Genomic DNA, 16,456 nt, shown 5'->3' with positions numbered 1-16,456 from the left:
TTTAACAATTTTCAAGTTGGAGAAATCATTGTTTGCAAACAGGAGTTAAGTCCCCTTCTAGCGACAAAAAATTTTTGTTAAGACTTCTATTTTTTTTTTTTCCATCGAGGAAAAAAAGTGTTTTGTTTATATATGGGTAACACACACGGACATGTATGCATACAAAAAACATGTACGTGTGTGTGTGTGTTGCCCATATATATATATATATATATATATATATATATATATATATATATATATACGAGCAAAACGCCCCCCCCACCCAAGTTCAATGGATGGTGCTGAGTTGTCAAACCAAATTTTCTCAAAACAACTTGTCCGACCGTCCCATAGGTGCCTTTGAGAAGCACTGATTTAACCTAAATTTGAGACACCGTGCATTTTTTTCATGTGCGCGTAGTATCGATCACAACAGCTGATGTACTTGCACATACAAATGCACATTCCCTTGGCTTTATCGATCGCATTCTCACCTGGAATCGATTTTTGTAATTTTTTCAAGGATTATACAGGCCCTGATACTGTCAGTATCTACATATCAAATTTGAGCGCAATCAGATGGACGATGACGATGCCCGAGATCCTAGAAGACACACAAAGACAGAACGGATTTTATATAATATATATATAAACCAATTTCAACGGATTTCGCCCACATCTGACGTCGATGTTACTTAGTTTGGTTTGAAATAAAGAACTTGATTAGCTTAATAATCCTAACTTAATCCCAGGCAAAGCCTGGTCATACTGCTAGTAAAATCAAAATTGGAGAACAAATTCATGATAAAAATGAAAGAAAAACTGAAGGCTAAAGCAAATAAAAATACGCACAACATAAATGTGAACCATTTCTATATGACAATGTGTTAATGTAGGCAGGGTCTTAGTACCAGCTGTGCTACAAAAGTATTTATTAAAGGAATTTCATATTGGTCAGCCAGGGATTCCGAGAAGGAAATCATTAATGAGAAGTTACATATATTGGCCTACAATGAACCATGACATTGAAGAATCGGTGAAATCTTGCAGAGGTTGTGCCCTTGAAGCCAAGTCATTACTGGTAAAACGCCAACTGTGGCCGAAAACCGACAATCCACGGACTAAGCTTCATATAGATTTTGCTGGACCAGTAAATGGCACGTATTACCTGATTGTAGTAGATAGTTATACGAAGTGGCTAGAAATATGTGGATGTAGGAAATCAACCTCTATGGTAACATGGCAGGATGTTTCAAGAATTTCTTCAAGAACTCCTTGGTATCCCGGACACCATAGTCTCCGACAACTGTACGCAGTTGATGGCGTATGAGTCTAAAACTTTTTGCAGAATGTATGCAATTGAACACATCTCTACTCTGCCATATCACCCAAGATCAAATGGGCAAGCAGAACTGTTCATGCATACATTTAAAAGAGCATTAAAGAAATCAAGAAACAAACTAGTCAATGATGCAGCATTGACACAATTCTGGAGGGTTTATAGGATAACACCAAACCCAAACACTTGTTCAGGCAAGTCGCCTGTGGAACTAATGCTTGCTTGAAATTTTTCACAAGCTGTTACCAGTAAGGAAAAAAAATAGGGAAAACACTAAAAATATGACAAAATATTTTATAACAGTTGACAAGGTGTTTTTTCAAAATATATAAAAAAAAAAAAAAGAAGAGAAAGTTGGGAAGACGGAGTAGTAACAAAACAAATAAGCAAAATTACGTATATGATAAGAGGCAAAAATTGGAAATACAAAAGACATTTAAACCAGCAAAGAAATAAATATAGGGAAAAAAGAAGAGAGATACACTTGGAAGTGTTCTATGACACCTTTGATGTTCCAACGCCACAAGAAGTTGAACTTAGGCATAACAATACAAAAAAGAGGAAACAAACAGAACAGTTGGAAACACTACCTAAACAGAGGAAATATCAAATTTCCCCAGGAAGTAAATCTCAAAGGAGAAGATGTGGTAAGAATCATTGACACCCCTATGGGATTAGAAGAACGGACTAGCTGAATTCTTATAAAGTGTTGTGTATTGGTTGAGACAAGAATTGGTAGGAGTCATTGAGAGTTCATGGAAGTTATAGGAAGTCCTTCAGATCATTGAGAGTTTGTATTTATTGAAGTAGCGTGTTTAGTGGAATAAGTTGGAGTACATTGTGTGAAGACAGCTGTACCTATCCTAGCTTCATGAAATCTGTATATCCAACATATAGAAAGATATAAAAAACACCCAACTGTAAAATCACTTGCTTCAAAAAGGTATGCGGATATGGATACAGGTATGGCTGCATGATTAAGGAAGTTTAATTTGCAACTATATGGCTAGAATTCATTGTGCAGCATATTGGTCAAGTTGTCTTTTACAATGGCCTTCAGCTGACCAATGCTTTTGAATGGAATTTGGTAATAGCCTTTCATGTGCATAATCTTTCAGTGAAAGAATTAAGCATCAGCAAGAAAATTAATAAAACAGAGTTATCAAATATCTCTTATGGTATTTGTTTCACTTGAGTTGCACTAACAATTCATTGTTACTTTTCCCATCATAAATGCATTGAACTAGTGATTTGTTGGAAACTGCCAAGCAACAATGCTATTGTTCATTATCGTTTAGCTTCCACTTTTCCATAGGTTGGACAGAATTTGTTGAGAGATTTCCTACAGCTAGATGCCCTTCCTGTTATAAACCCCCACCTGTTTTTTAAGCAAGGTAATATTCCCCATGATCAAACATGTTCACAGAAGATTGTAAATTATTATCACTGTCATGCAAGTGGTGTCCTTCATTTTCAGTTATAACATGAAGTCAAGTTAAGGAGGCAATAAAACACACATACACACACAGTTTCATTCAGTTTCTGCCTACAAAACCTACTCTTTGGTTGACCCAGGGTGCCATGAAGAATCAAATAATCATATTGCACTCAAACAATAAAAATGGAGTAATTAATAAAGCAAATAAAGCAAGTTATTTTCTGTCAAGTATTTTTCTTTCTTTCCTCCATTAACTGAGAAGTATAATGAAATATCATCATCACTTCTCTCCTTGACCTAAATTTGTTAAATCCAATATAGTTAGCTATAGGAAAACTGAAATACAAAGTAGTGAAATTATTTGCTGAAGACTTTATCATAAAGCTAACCCTTTTGTTACCACATTTTTGTAGAAAGTTTTTTGTTTCAATTAATTTTGAAAATAAAGAATTAATGAAAATTAAGTAGGTATTTCGAATATGAATTAGCATGAAATGTTGATGCAAGGTTATAATTAAGATCACTTTAATACAGTGTTTGTATCACAGAATTGAGTGTGGTTCCAGGCTGGTTGGTATCAAAAAGGTCAAATCACATTAGTTTGTAGTCTTCCTTGGTCTGTCAAAAATCTTCAACAACAACAACTTCTATGTACACTTATTTCTACCTATATTTCTTTCTTTTCATTCAATGAAAGCCTTCACTAATATATAAGATGATATTTAAAAGCTTACAATTCTACCATATGCAATAAACTCACACACAAAGTGTACCTCAGGAGAGGTAGATCATTGTTCATGACCTTTTTTTAAAAACTTTCAAGATTGGCAGAAGGATGTTAATTTTAGATCAAAAACCTAGCCTGAATATTTATAACAGAGTGAACTCTGCTAAAAGGGCACACAGGTCAAGTAGTGATTTGAACTGGCTGGGTGGTGGACTCAGTCTACCATCCAAGTGGGTGGACAGCATTAAACCAGGAAACTGATTAAGTTTACCACTTAAAAACAAAGACCCTATGGCATAGTTTGTCATTCTATTCAGAACCAGCTTTATATGGGTGCAGAGGGGGAAATTACCCCAGGCATGTAGATATTGGGGAGCTCCTGCTATGAAGGGTATGTAGCATTCAATACAGCATAAAGCGAAACTACTGCCCTCTACCCAGGTTTGCGCCAGTCACTGCAATTCCCACTCCCTACTTGTACCTTCTTGGCAACACATGACTGTGTATATTACAACCTTTCTATCTCTCTTTTCTTTACTCCACCATCACATTTATGCTCTGATCCTTGTTACTAGTGAGTGGCACTTCACCATCTCTCTCTCTCTTACACTTTTGCTGTTTCCTACTCTCTCTTATACTTTTGCTGTTTCCTACTCTCTCTCTCTCTCTCTTTCCCCTGGCTGGGTAGTCATGTATCTCCTCTAGAGCAGCACACCTATTTCTGCCCTCATTCTTGGTTGCTCTCTCTCTCTCTCTCTCTTTCTTACTGGGTAACCATGTACTTCCTCTATAGCAAGACACTTATTTCTGTCACTCTCTAACCTTTCATCAGCTGATACTGGATCACCTCCCCCAATGCCCTCTCCATTATAGCAAGACACCTGTTTCTGCTTCTGTCTCTTTGTCATCATCTAACTATGACATGAGTTCCCCTCCTCAAATGCACCTGCCCCCCTCATAATTCCTTGTCTTGCGAGTTACTTGGTGACCCTGCCAGTGCTGGTTCCATGTACAATGTATCCAGTCCACACTGTAAAGTGGTTGGCATTTGGAAGGGCATCCAGCTGTAAAAATCTTGCCAAAACTAACTTCACCTGTGCTAGTGCCACGTAAAAAGCACAGAGTCCACTCTGCAGAGTGGTTAGTGTTAGGAAGGGCATCCAGTCGTAAAAATCCTGCCAAAATAGACACAGTAGTATAGGGTAATTTTTCGACCTGGCCAGCTCCTGTGAACCATCATCGAAGATGGACATTAAACAATGATGATGATCTTTAGAAATTAGGAAAACAAAAATCATCATCAACATGAATAAAAGGGATAAATAAAAAGAAAAAAACAGAGGATCAAGCACCAGCAATGAGTCTGCTACTGAGTTTAGGTTCTCAGTTATATCATTTCACTAAACTTATATTTATCAGATGCATATGAAAAGGTCATGAATAACACACTTCTAATTTCCTTCTTTTTCAAAATTCTTAGTTTTCATGCCTACCTGTAGAAATCATTGAAAAACCATTGCAATGTATCCTATCTGAAATCATATGACAAACTTGTAAACATGAATGAAAAACAGAACATTACAAGTCTTTGAAAAGAAAGCCAATAAAAAATTGTTACTGTTTTATCTCTTCTTCCTCTTCCTCTTCCTCATCATCCTTTTCATCTAAAAAAAAAAAAAGCAATGTCTTTTCAGTAAAACCAAATTCTAATCAAGGTATCCAATGTTTTCTATAATAAAATAAAAATTAACCATCATCAATATAATATAGAAATATGGAACAATAAATTTGTAGCATATTTTTCAAATGTTGGGTTTTACAAAATAATATGTTCTCTAACTTAATGACTTGCTCAGCTAAAAGTGAAAAATTTGCTGTCATCAAATAAGGCATGGAAAAGTCAGTTCAAAAGCTATGATATTGTGCCGACCCAAAAATTGCATTAACCATTTTGTAATCATATTTCTGTTGAAATACACCATCCTGTTTCAATTAGTTTTGAAAATAACAAATTTGATGGAAGATTTTAGTTTAGATCCACATAAAGTGGTTTGTATCATAGAACCAGAGGTGGTCTTAGGTAGTAAAAAGGTAAAATGTTAAACCATCTCAAACTTAAATCTAACTTATATTGCATATTTGGCATGCTGAAATTTTGCCATCACTGTAATGCTTGCAATTTTGGCGTAATTATCAATTTCATCATTTGAAACTCTTATTTCTGGAAAGATAATTACATTTAGATTGAAAGAGCCAAGGATCCAAAGTACAAAATCCCAATGCATTATATATTATTTTATAGAGAAAAGTTGTGCGTAAACAATGAACACACAAAAGTCAAAGGGAATCTCTAACAAGAAACTAAAATTCCACAAAAATAATAAGCAGAATAGACACCCATAAAATAATATATTGTGCTGGATCAAAAGTCTGTACTGTTTTTCAATTGGTGGCATTGAAACGCATTTACATTTCTCAGGTGACAGAAGCATATGACATATTTTCTGAAAGGGGGTATTTCAACACATCTTTCTATATTATTGTGTAGATAGTTTATTTTTACTGTTTTAAGTTAAAATAGGAGGAAATGAGACACAATTTCATCATCTGAAGCTCTTATTTCTGGAAAGAAAAAAATGTTGTGCTAACAAGGTATGTGCAGCTTATGGAGATGGTGCAATAACTGAGAAGACCAAGTGGTTTGCTAGGTTAAGGAGAATAAATTTTAATTTTGAAAAAATGAATATTCTGGCAGGCCTACAGCCATTAATAATGTCCAGATTGAAATGCTAATTGAAAATAATCCGGGCCACATGACACATCACTGAGATCCTCCACACATCTCATATGAGTGTTATAAGGTATTTAAAAACATGTGGATACATGAATCACTAAAAGGTTTAGTTGTCTCATAATTAAAAAAAAACTGCTTAAAGGAGGCAACCTAATAAAAATAATCCAGAATTGGTCAATCAAAGGGTGTCACTATCCTTCAGGTCAATGCTAGTCCTGTTCCTTTGCAGATCTGACAGAAATCAGTACAGCTTGGCTGGAATGTCCTACCACACCCATCATACCTAATCTTGCACCTTCAGACTATCATTTATTTCAATCTGTACAAAACTCTCTAATGAGAAGAACTTCAATTCTTCAGAAGACTGTAAAAACCACTTAGGCTAGTTCATGACCAAGATGCCAACTTCTGGAAGGATGGGATCATGAAGCAGCCTCAAAGACAGTGACAGGTAGTGGAACAAAATGGGAAATCTATAGTTGAATAAAGCTACATACAAATGTCTAAATGTTGTTCTTGAACTTTACTTAAAAAACAGTATACACTTTTGTTCCAAACCAATACATCAGCTTCTTAGTTCAGTAGATATAATTGAAAATTCTGTAATTAATGCTGAGATTAGATGAAATGAGAGAATGAAAGCTAGCATATTTTATTCTTTTACTTGTTTCAGTCATTTGACTGCTGAGTACGGCCTTTAGTCAAGCAAATCAACCCCAGGATTTCTTCATTGTAAGCCTAGTATTTATTCTATTTGTCTGTTTTATCGAACCGCTAAGTTACAGGGATGAAAACACAGCAGCATCGGTTATCAAGCAATGTTGAGGGGACAAACACAGACACACATACATACGGCAGGCATCTTTCAGTTTTCGTCTACCAAATCCACTCACAAGGCTTTGGTTGGCCCGAGGCTATAGTAGAAGACACTTGCCCAAGGTGCCACACAGTGGGACTGAACCCAGAACTATGTAGTTGGTAAGCAAGCTACTTACCACATGGCCACACCTGTGCCTATAGAAGAAAATTCATAGATCTTTATCGTAACCACCTCTGGTGATGACAATACAAACAACTCATATGCACAGAGCAGTATGAAGCATGTATAAGAAAAGTGGTGCTACATCATAATGAGGTAGGGTTACTGTCAAAATATGCAGAGATTGGGAAGAAATAAGCTGAGATTTATATGTTGGATGTATAAAGCTAACCATCTTGAAGAGCAGATTTCAAATCAGCTTAAACAGTAGTTGCACAATATAAATATCAGTAGATGTATACTAGAGATGTGACAATACTGGTACAGACATCTGATGCAGAGAAAAGATGTGTTGACAGTCCAAGGAACCAATGATAGAAAATATGAGCAAAAATAGTGAAACTGATGGGTATCACAGAAAGATTGTTAGACTGCAATAAGCAGACCTATTATTAAAGATGTTCCAGCTATGACAATTCTCCCTCCACCTTCCCCACTTATGTTATCTAATATAACACTCCCTTCTTTACAGACAGAATAGGTTGATGGAAATTTGGTCACTAATCTTAACAGGTTAAGCAATCATAAAATGGCACCATGCTGTATGGCAGCTTCATTTACCTGTTTCAGATTTAGAAAAATTGGGTAGGGTGGGGGCTGTCAGTGATTTCAGAATAGTATAAGTTAACTAACTCTCAAATTCAAAGGGGATTCTTTATTCTAACACTTATATGCATTTAGACAAATATGTCCAATTCTCCATTGCTCTAGTCATTCAAAACAATGAAAGAATTTCTATGTAGTCACTCAACATGCTACAAATAGCAGCCAAATCTACTACATCAAATCACAGTTGAGAGAGAAAACAAAGATTAATTACCAGAAGATAATTTTATAGCCGGTAATTGTTTCCATAACCGAGCTAGCTTTCTTTCATACAGTTTCCGAGTGGTTTCTGAAAAATAGCACATAAATTTTTTTTACTTAAACAGGAAATACATACAATACATGATAATGCCTCATAATCTCTACTAGAGGTGAACAGGCCTATATAATCAAAGGCATTCCAGCTGTGACCAACTTGGCCTTTTCTGATGTGCAAGAAAAATAGGACATCATTCATCATCATCATTATTATTATTTAATGTCTGTTGTCCATGCTGCACCAGGCTCCAGTTTGATTTAGCAGGATTTCTATGGCTAGATTCCCTTCCTAACACCAACCACATTGAGAGTGTAATGGGTGTTTTTATGTGCTTCAGGCACAGGTGCCATTTGCGTGACACCAGTATCTGCTATGACTGCGATTTTACTTGGCTTGATGGGTCTTCTCAAGCACAGCATAATGCCAAAGGGATCGGTCATTTGTCATTGCCTCTGTGAAGTGCAACACTCAAAAGGTGCTTTTCATGTGCCACCGGCATCAGCCACCTTGCCTCTATGAGATCCAATGCTTCAAAGGTGCTTTTTGTGTGCTACTGGCACAGGTGCCAGTTATGTGACACCAACATCGGCTATGACTACAATTTCACTTGGCTTGACGGGTCCTCTCAAGCACAGCATACTGCCAAAGGTCTCAGTCACTGGTCATTACTGCCATGAGGCCCAAAGTTTGAAGATCATGCTTCACCACCTCGTCCTATGTCTTCCTGGGTCTACCTCAGCCACAGGTTCCCTCCACAGTTAGAGAGTGGCACTTCTTTACAAAGCTGCCCTTGTCCATACATATCACATGACCATACCAGCACAGTCATCTCTCTTGCACACCACATCTGATGCCTCATATGCCCAACTTTTCTCTCAAGATGCTTAAACTGTCGTACAAGCACACTGACATTGCACATCCGGCGAAACATACTGGCTTAATTTCTTTCAAGCTTACATGTGTCCCCAGCTGTCACAGCCTATGTTTCACTGCCATGTAGCATAGCTGTTCAGATACAGGCATCATTCTGCCTTTCACTCTGAGGGAGAGACCCTTTGTTGCCAGCAGAGGTAGGAGCTCTCTGAACTTTGCCAAGCTTCTTCTTATTCTCACAGCTACAGTCTCAGAGGATCTACCTCCACTACTAACTTGGTCACCTAGATAACGAAAGCTTCTACTACCTCTAACTCACCCCCACCCCTAGCAGTTGATGGAGTCTATTTTTTGTACATTCTCGGTGTTTATTGTACCTGTGTATCTTCCACACACTAAAGCTATTTTCTCTGCTAACCTTCCTCTGATATTGCTGCACCTCTTATTGAATTTCTACCTATGCCTTTTCTATAGATCAAGCAGGACCATCTACCTGAAGGGATTTGTGATTTGTCTGCCTTCCTACTTACTAAGACTTTGATTTTTACTTGGTTAGTTCTAAGGCCCTTCAATTCTAGACCTTGCTTCCATACCTGAAACTTCTCTAGTTCTTGTAGTGATTCAGCTATAAGAACAAGGTCATCAGCATAAAGAAGCTTGCAGAAGCAGTCTGTCTTCAATACCTCTTTTATTGCCTGGAGGATTACGATGAACAAGAGGGTGTGGGGGTGAGGACTAATCCTTGGTGAACCCCTACTTGTACTCTGAATTCTTCGTTCACCTTAGTGACAGCACATGGCTTGTACAGCTCTAACCAACCACTTGTCTATCCCCACATTAACCACCAGATAAGGAATTGGGGGACCCTGTCAAAGGCCTTCTCCAAGTCAACAAAAGCCAAGTACAGAGGTTTATCTTTGGCTATGTAATTTTCTTGCAGCTGCCTTACCAGAAATATAGCATCAGTGGTGCTTCTCCCTGGCACAAAACCAAACTGCATCTCATCTAGATTCTCTCCCTAATTAGTTGGGCTATGATGACCCGCCCTGTAACTTTCATCACCAGATCCAATGATTTGATACCTCTGTAATTATTTTCTAAGGCATCACCTTTACTATGACTCCTTCATGTACCACCTGATTTACAATTCGGGTGACTAGACCATAACCATACCGCCAAATATTTTAAGTATCTCAGCAGTGATTCCTGATGGGTCAGGGGATTTCATATCCTTAATTGCATTATGTACCAAGGTACTTTCAATTCAGATAGCTGGTCCCTCAGTGGGGTCCAATATGTGGCAGACTCTCCTCCTCCCATTCATTCTCTACATTCAGCAGTCTTTCAGAATGGCATTTCCAAGTCTCTTTCTTTGCAGAATCATTAAATGCAAGTGAGCCATCATCCACGCAGGCACATTTCTCTCCTATGACATCACAATTTTCTATCACACACTATCTTGCAATCCGAAACACTTCAAGTCTCTGGTCCTCACATTGCTGAACATAGGCAAACTTCTTTTCTGTTTCTTCCTTGGCTAGATATACTTGTCTCCTAGCTTCCCTTCTGGCTATCTGATACAGTTCCCTGCTATCCCCACTCTTCCAGACCTGTTTCTTTGTTCTAATGGCCTTATCTACAGCATCGTTCCACAACCACGTCACTCTAGGTCTGGATGGGACTTTGCACTAGCCACAGACTTGGTCTGTGGCACTGAGCAAACTGCCCCACAAGAATTCCTAGTTGGCCTCTATTTTACAAGTCTGTAGCTCCTCATCAAATTTCTCAATCAGGATGTCCCTAAATCCCTGACTATGTGAAGGATCCTTAAGCTGCCAAATTTTTTTCCAGATTGGTCTGCTTCTTGACATCTTTCTGGCCTGGACTCTAAAGTCACTAATGACTAGTCTGTGTTGGAGAGTACATTCTTCATCAGGGAAGGTCTTTGTATTCAGGAGCAACCATGCATCCCACTGTCTGGTGAGAATGTAATCGATCTGGCTAGCATAGTCACTTGATTGGTAGGTTATCAGGTGGCTTCCTGAAGTTGATGTTTCAGATCAATAGGTTATTCACATCACAGAACTCTAGTAGCCTTGTCCCCTCTTCATTTTAGAAACCAATTCCATGGTCTCTGTGTATACCATGGAAGATACCAGGCTGCTGCCCGACATCCCCAGCCATGAACAAGATATCATTGTCATTCATCTTTGAGGTAGCCTGCATAAGAATATCATAAAAGTGTCCCTTTTGGTCATTTGGTCGGCCCACTTGGTTATGGTCTAGGCAGAGATAATTGTCATTATACTATACTGCAAGACTAGCCTGAGCTTAAGTACTCTACCACACACTTTGACTGCCTATATGACCTTATCCACCCATTTCTCAGCAAGGAGTATACTCACACCACCAACCGCATCACTGTTACCTTCCCAGATTTTATACCTATGTGTTTTGCCAGTGAGGAGCCTGGCTGAAGCTCCTCTCCACCTTACCTCTTGAATTCAACGTACATTAACATGCCTCTGTTCAAGCATCTCAACAATCTTGCTAGACCTACCTTTCACTGTGCCTACATTGACGGTGCCAACTCTGAAAACTGGGAAAGGGAAGTGGGAGAGAATATGGAAAGGAGAGACGGTATTCAGTACCTGAAAAGAAGGTTTCAATGATCATTTGGTAACAGACATGTCACATCAGCTGTTCTTGCTCTAACCTACCATCATTCAAACATGTTAAAATTGTTACCCCAATTGGGAAAGAGTGTAATGTAAGCATTGTAAATATAAGTGTTATTGCTGCAAACATAAATATGTTAATGTTTAAATTAAGTAAGTGAACCGCTATTGGTTAGTCCATTATATTAGAGAGAAAGGAGTAGGTGGTTTGTTAATTTACTAAGTAACACATCTTTTTTTTTGGTGCATGCAGTAGAGTGGATGATTGTTGGAGGGGGGTGGAGCTATGCATGTCTTCTGGTACAGAAATGAGGCAGAGCCATGTAGGGGTTTGCCAGTATAGGTGGTGGGGGCAGGAATGAGTGGGTGCATTGCGGACAAGTAATGGCCAACTTCACCTCATGAAATAGCAGTCACGATGGAAAGACACTAGTGAGGCAGAGAGAGAGGAACTTGAAAGACTTTATTGCTGGAGAAATCATGGCAAGTATGAGAAAGACATAAGTTATAAAACAAAGTGAGAATGTTTACAAATTTTAGAGAGAGAGGGAAAGATCACTGGGGAAATCCTGGCAAAGTATAGAAACATGTCAGTTATGAAACAGAGAGAGAATATTGCAAAAATTTAATGAATTAAAGAATTACGAGTTTTGAAAGTTATTTTAAATCAAATTACAGCTTGTTAGTATTACGAGTTAGGTGAATGAATGAATGATGAGTGAGTAAAATTAGACAAATTTTTTTAGCTTAGCTGGTCATTTCATATGGAATAATAGTGTCAGCAGCAGAGCAAGTAATGCAAAATTTGAAAAACCATGTGTGAAGAGCTTTTTATAATCTCCAGCCAGAAGCGGTCAATTAAAAGGTCAGCTCCACCTCAGGAAATAGCACCCACGATAGAAAGACACTAGTGAGTCAGAAAGAAATAGAGAGACTTTATCACTGGAGAAATCACGGCAAGTATGAGAAAAAAGATGAGAATGTTTACGAATTTGAGAGAGATATTTCTTCAGACAATAGATTGTGATTTGCTCTTTATTTTTATCAAGTCAAAGAAACATACAGGGGCTCATTCACTGGCTGATAATACCCTCTGATGGTCTCTCAAGGTGATTCCACATATATCACTTACTTATATGAAAGGCACAGAGATGACTGTGCAGTTAAAAAGAGTGTCTTGCAAATACATGATATTCATGACAAGGTTTTCTACAAGTCAGAAACTGTACACAGATCATGTATCATTATCCACATCATCATTCAGCAGAGCATGCTAGCTTCATTTCTTTCTAGTTTTACACATCCTCTGCATTCACTGTCAAAGTTTCTCAACCACACAGCATTGCTGTTCGTATGCTGGCATCATACAATCTGCCATTCACTCTGGGAGAAAGGCCTTTTGTTACCAACAGGAGTAATAGTTTTCTCAACTTTCTCCAGCCACTTTTTATTCTAGCAAACAAACTTGAATGAGAGAGAGAGAGAGAGAGAGAGAGAGAGAGAGAGAGAGAGAGAGAGAGAGAGAGAGAGAGAGAGGGCTTATTTGATACATCAGCCAGTAATTCCTTCCCTGGAAATCTAACCAGATGAAAAGATGCAAGAGTATAATGGTAGGTAGAGTGATTGGGAATACAGGATATGATGAAGGTAAAGTGTACTGGACACAATATGTGGCCTATTAAGAGAGGAGGATGAATGGTGAAAAAGGCAGCAATAGCAAATAACCTATGCATCTGTATACATAAATATATGCACACCAAGAATCCCAGGCCTACAAATGTACAAAAATATATTATCCTTCCCAGTCTACATCATTACAATTCTTGTGACTTTCATATTCATACATATATACAAATGTGCATGCACACCAACAAAAAAGGGTCTAAATGGTTGCTCAATAGCTGAATCCCACTCATATCACACTATATCATCTTAAAAGTAAAAAGGCATTAGATAATTGATGAACAATGAATTAATAATGCAGTAGTGTGATTTGGTAACTGGATAATCAGAGACATTTTAGGATTGTCCTGACTGGTTTAATTTCTATTTGGAGATACATCAGAGAACAAGTACCACCAAACAGATAGATGACATAGTTATACTGAATATAAACCAGGACTTATCTTGCTAAAGTAGCCAGTGTAATTTGCATAACAGTGCATTCATTGAAGGATTAGTGAGGCTAACTGAAATCATAGGTATAACTTACATTTAAAATGTCAGATTAATATAACTGAAACAAAAGACAAGAAGGTAATGGCCAGAATGGCTCTCATAATAGTTCTGCTCATTCAGGGCTAAGCCAGACAAAACATATGGACACAACTAAAAGACTTACTTGTAATGGGACCCACTGTTACATTGTACTCTACAAGAGTAGATCTTAACTGTTCATCTGACAGGGTTTGAATTTCCTGTGAAACCATGACTGAATAGTAAGTGAATCAACTGCAAAGAGAAAGAAAAATAAATATCATCATAACTTGTTAATCATCAAAAGAATTGTCAGTTAGACTGACAATCACAAGAGATTGAGAGAATATGTCTGACAAGTCATATAAACAATAGAATGTGTAGGAGTTGGGGTGATTGAGCATGTAACAAGATAGCAGCTCTTTAAATATTTTAACCGGTTCTAAGATAGTGAGCTGGCAGAATTGTTAGCAAGCTGGGTAAAATGCTAAGTGGCATTTCATGTCTTTACATTCAAATTCAATCAGTTCTAATATGCCAAAATTTGAAAACAATATTTCATTTAGTTCATATACTGATCTGGTGACACCCCCAGAGTAATAAATCAACACAGTTGACATAACATCATCATCATTTAACATCTATGGCAGGGGCTGGGTAGTTTGACAGGCTCCAATGGGTCTAAAGACTGCATCATGCTCCAATGTCTGCTTTGATATAATTTCTATTGTTGGATTCCCTTGATAACACCAAACATTTCAGTGTGTACTGAATGTGCTTTTTTCATGCTACAGTACCACTGAGCTTGCCATGTAGCTTGTAGGGCTACGAACACCATGGGAGGTGGAGTTCAGCTTTATACTAGAGAATGAGGGGGTTAAAGTGTAAGAAGGGTGGGGGTGGGTGTCAGCAGGTTCTTGTAGGGGATCTGATAGCTATTCACACTTATTAAGAGAGGGAAAGAAAAAGAAACAATCAGTAGGAACTACAAAGAGCTAGTGGTGAAGAGATGCCTGAGTGGCCCCCACACTCAAGGGAGATCTGAGTAGAGGTTGATGGGTGGTTGGTTTGCAAGTTTGTATGGGAAGTAGGTGATGAAGAAGCAGAGTGCAACTGTAAAAATTGGGAAGGGTTGAAGGGTGGATGATCAATGAGCTGTGAATTGGGGAAGATCAAGGGATGCAGAAGAGAGCAGGTTGGGGGGCAAGAAACAGCAAAATAACCATGATACAGTTGACAGGAGGATGTGAGAGAGAGAGAGAGAGAAAGATGACATGATTAACCCTTTAGTGTTCAGATTATTCTATCAAACATAATGCTTATTGATTCCCATTGATTTGAATTAATCATGCATTATCTCATATCTTCAAGATCTTGATGGTGTAATTACTTAATGTAGAATAACATTGTAGGGTAGGTGTGAGGGCCTGGATCTGGTCAGTTTGAACATAAAACAGATTAAATATTTTGGCCGGATATGGCCGGTTTAAATACTAAAGGGTTAATTAGTCTGCAAGAACCGTGAAAGGCTTGCACAGGACTGTCAAATGTGGGCCACCATGGTTTGTGATGCTGTCAGGACCAGAGAAGCTGGCTCGACCCGCCCTGGGTGAACACCGTCACAAGTACAAGTAAGTCTGCAAGAGGTGGGGAACACTATGCATGATGGGAGGTTATTTGGTTCAATGTATGGATTTAAATCACTGTAATGTGGATGGAGAACATAATATATATATATCACTTCCAGAACTCAGTTCCACTGAGAAGGGGTAGTCTTTTCAAGAACTTCCACGAGGCTCGGGTCATGAAGTCAGCCTTTACTACTCCATACCATGTTTCCTTGGATCTCCCAAACAAATTGGACCATGTTAAGACCAAAAATTATTTACATCATAAAGGTGCTTTTTTTTCTATGAAAATCCCGATTTTTTACGATTTTTTTTACTGCTGTGTCGCCATTTTTCGAAAATGTTCACTTAAAGAGAATAACAAGCTACATAATGCAAAATTTTTACTTTTCAAAAATTCCAATTCTAAGGGGGCGAAACAAACCCGAGCAACGCCGGGTGATACTGCTAGTTATTAATAAATTAGCCTTAAAAAGTGAGGAAAAGTATATATTGCCTATATTGCCATGAGGAAAACAAAAAATCGCAGATAATATTTACAGTTCTGTAAACAATGATTAGCTCTGCAAATAAGCGAGACCACAAATGCCAAACCAGGAATAAGTGCGGCACACTTTCACCATCATCATCAACATCATTTAATGTCCGTTTTCCATGCTGGAATGGGTTGGACGGTCTGACTGGGGACTGGCAAGCCAAGAGGCCTCACTAGGCTCCAATCTAATCTGGCAATGTTTATACAGCTGGATGCCCTTCCTAATGCCAACCACTCCAAGAGTGTAGTGGGTGCTATTTACATGCCACCAGCATGGGAGCCAGTGAGGTGGAACTAGCATCGGCCACGTTCAGATGCTGCTTGTATACATACATCTACATATATATATATATATATATATA

At 38.1% G+C, this 16,456-nt stretch overlaps 1 protein-coding gene across 4 annotated transcripts in view; it reads right to left on the bottom strand.

Moving 5' to 3' along the window:
- LOC115221807 overlaps positions 1-16,456 on the bottom strand; it is a 50,362-nt gene that overhangs the window by 18,521 nt on the left and 15,385 nt on the right. For 3 of the 4 annotated variants that reach the window (XM_029792041.2, XM_036510781.1, XM_036510780.1), the window contains exons 2-4: positions 14,077-14,186; positions 8,140-8,214; positions 5,105-5,150 (exon numbers count right to left, since the gene is read on the bottom strand). In XM_029792041.2, coding sequence (XP_029647901.1) covers positions 5,105-5,150; positions 8,140-8,214; positions 14,077-14,164 — 209 coding nt within the window. In that variant the 5' untranslated portion in view covers positions 14,165-14,186. The remainder of the gene's footprint in view (positions 1-5,104; positions 5,151-8,139; positions 8,215-14,076; positions 14,187-16,456) is intronic. The other variant, XM_036510782.1, reaches the window with a different exon arrangement.

Source organism: Octopus sinensis, linkage group LG18 (assembly GCF_006345805.1).
Source record: "Octopus sinensis linkage group LG18, ASM634580v1, whole genome shotgun sequence".
NCBI lineage: Eukaryota > Metazoa > Mollusca > Cephalopoda > Octopoda > Octopodidae > Octopus > Octopus sinensis.
The sequence above is the reverse complement of the archived record's forward strand: the minus strand, read 5'-3'. Positions and strand labels throughout refer to the sequence as shown.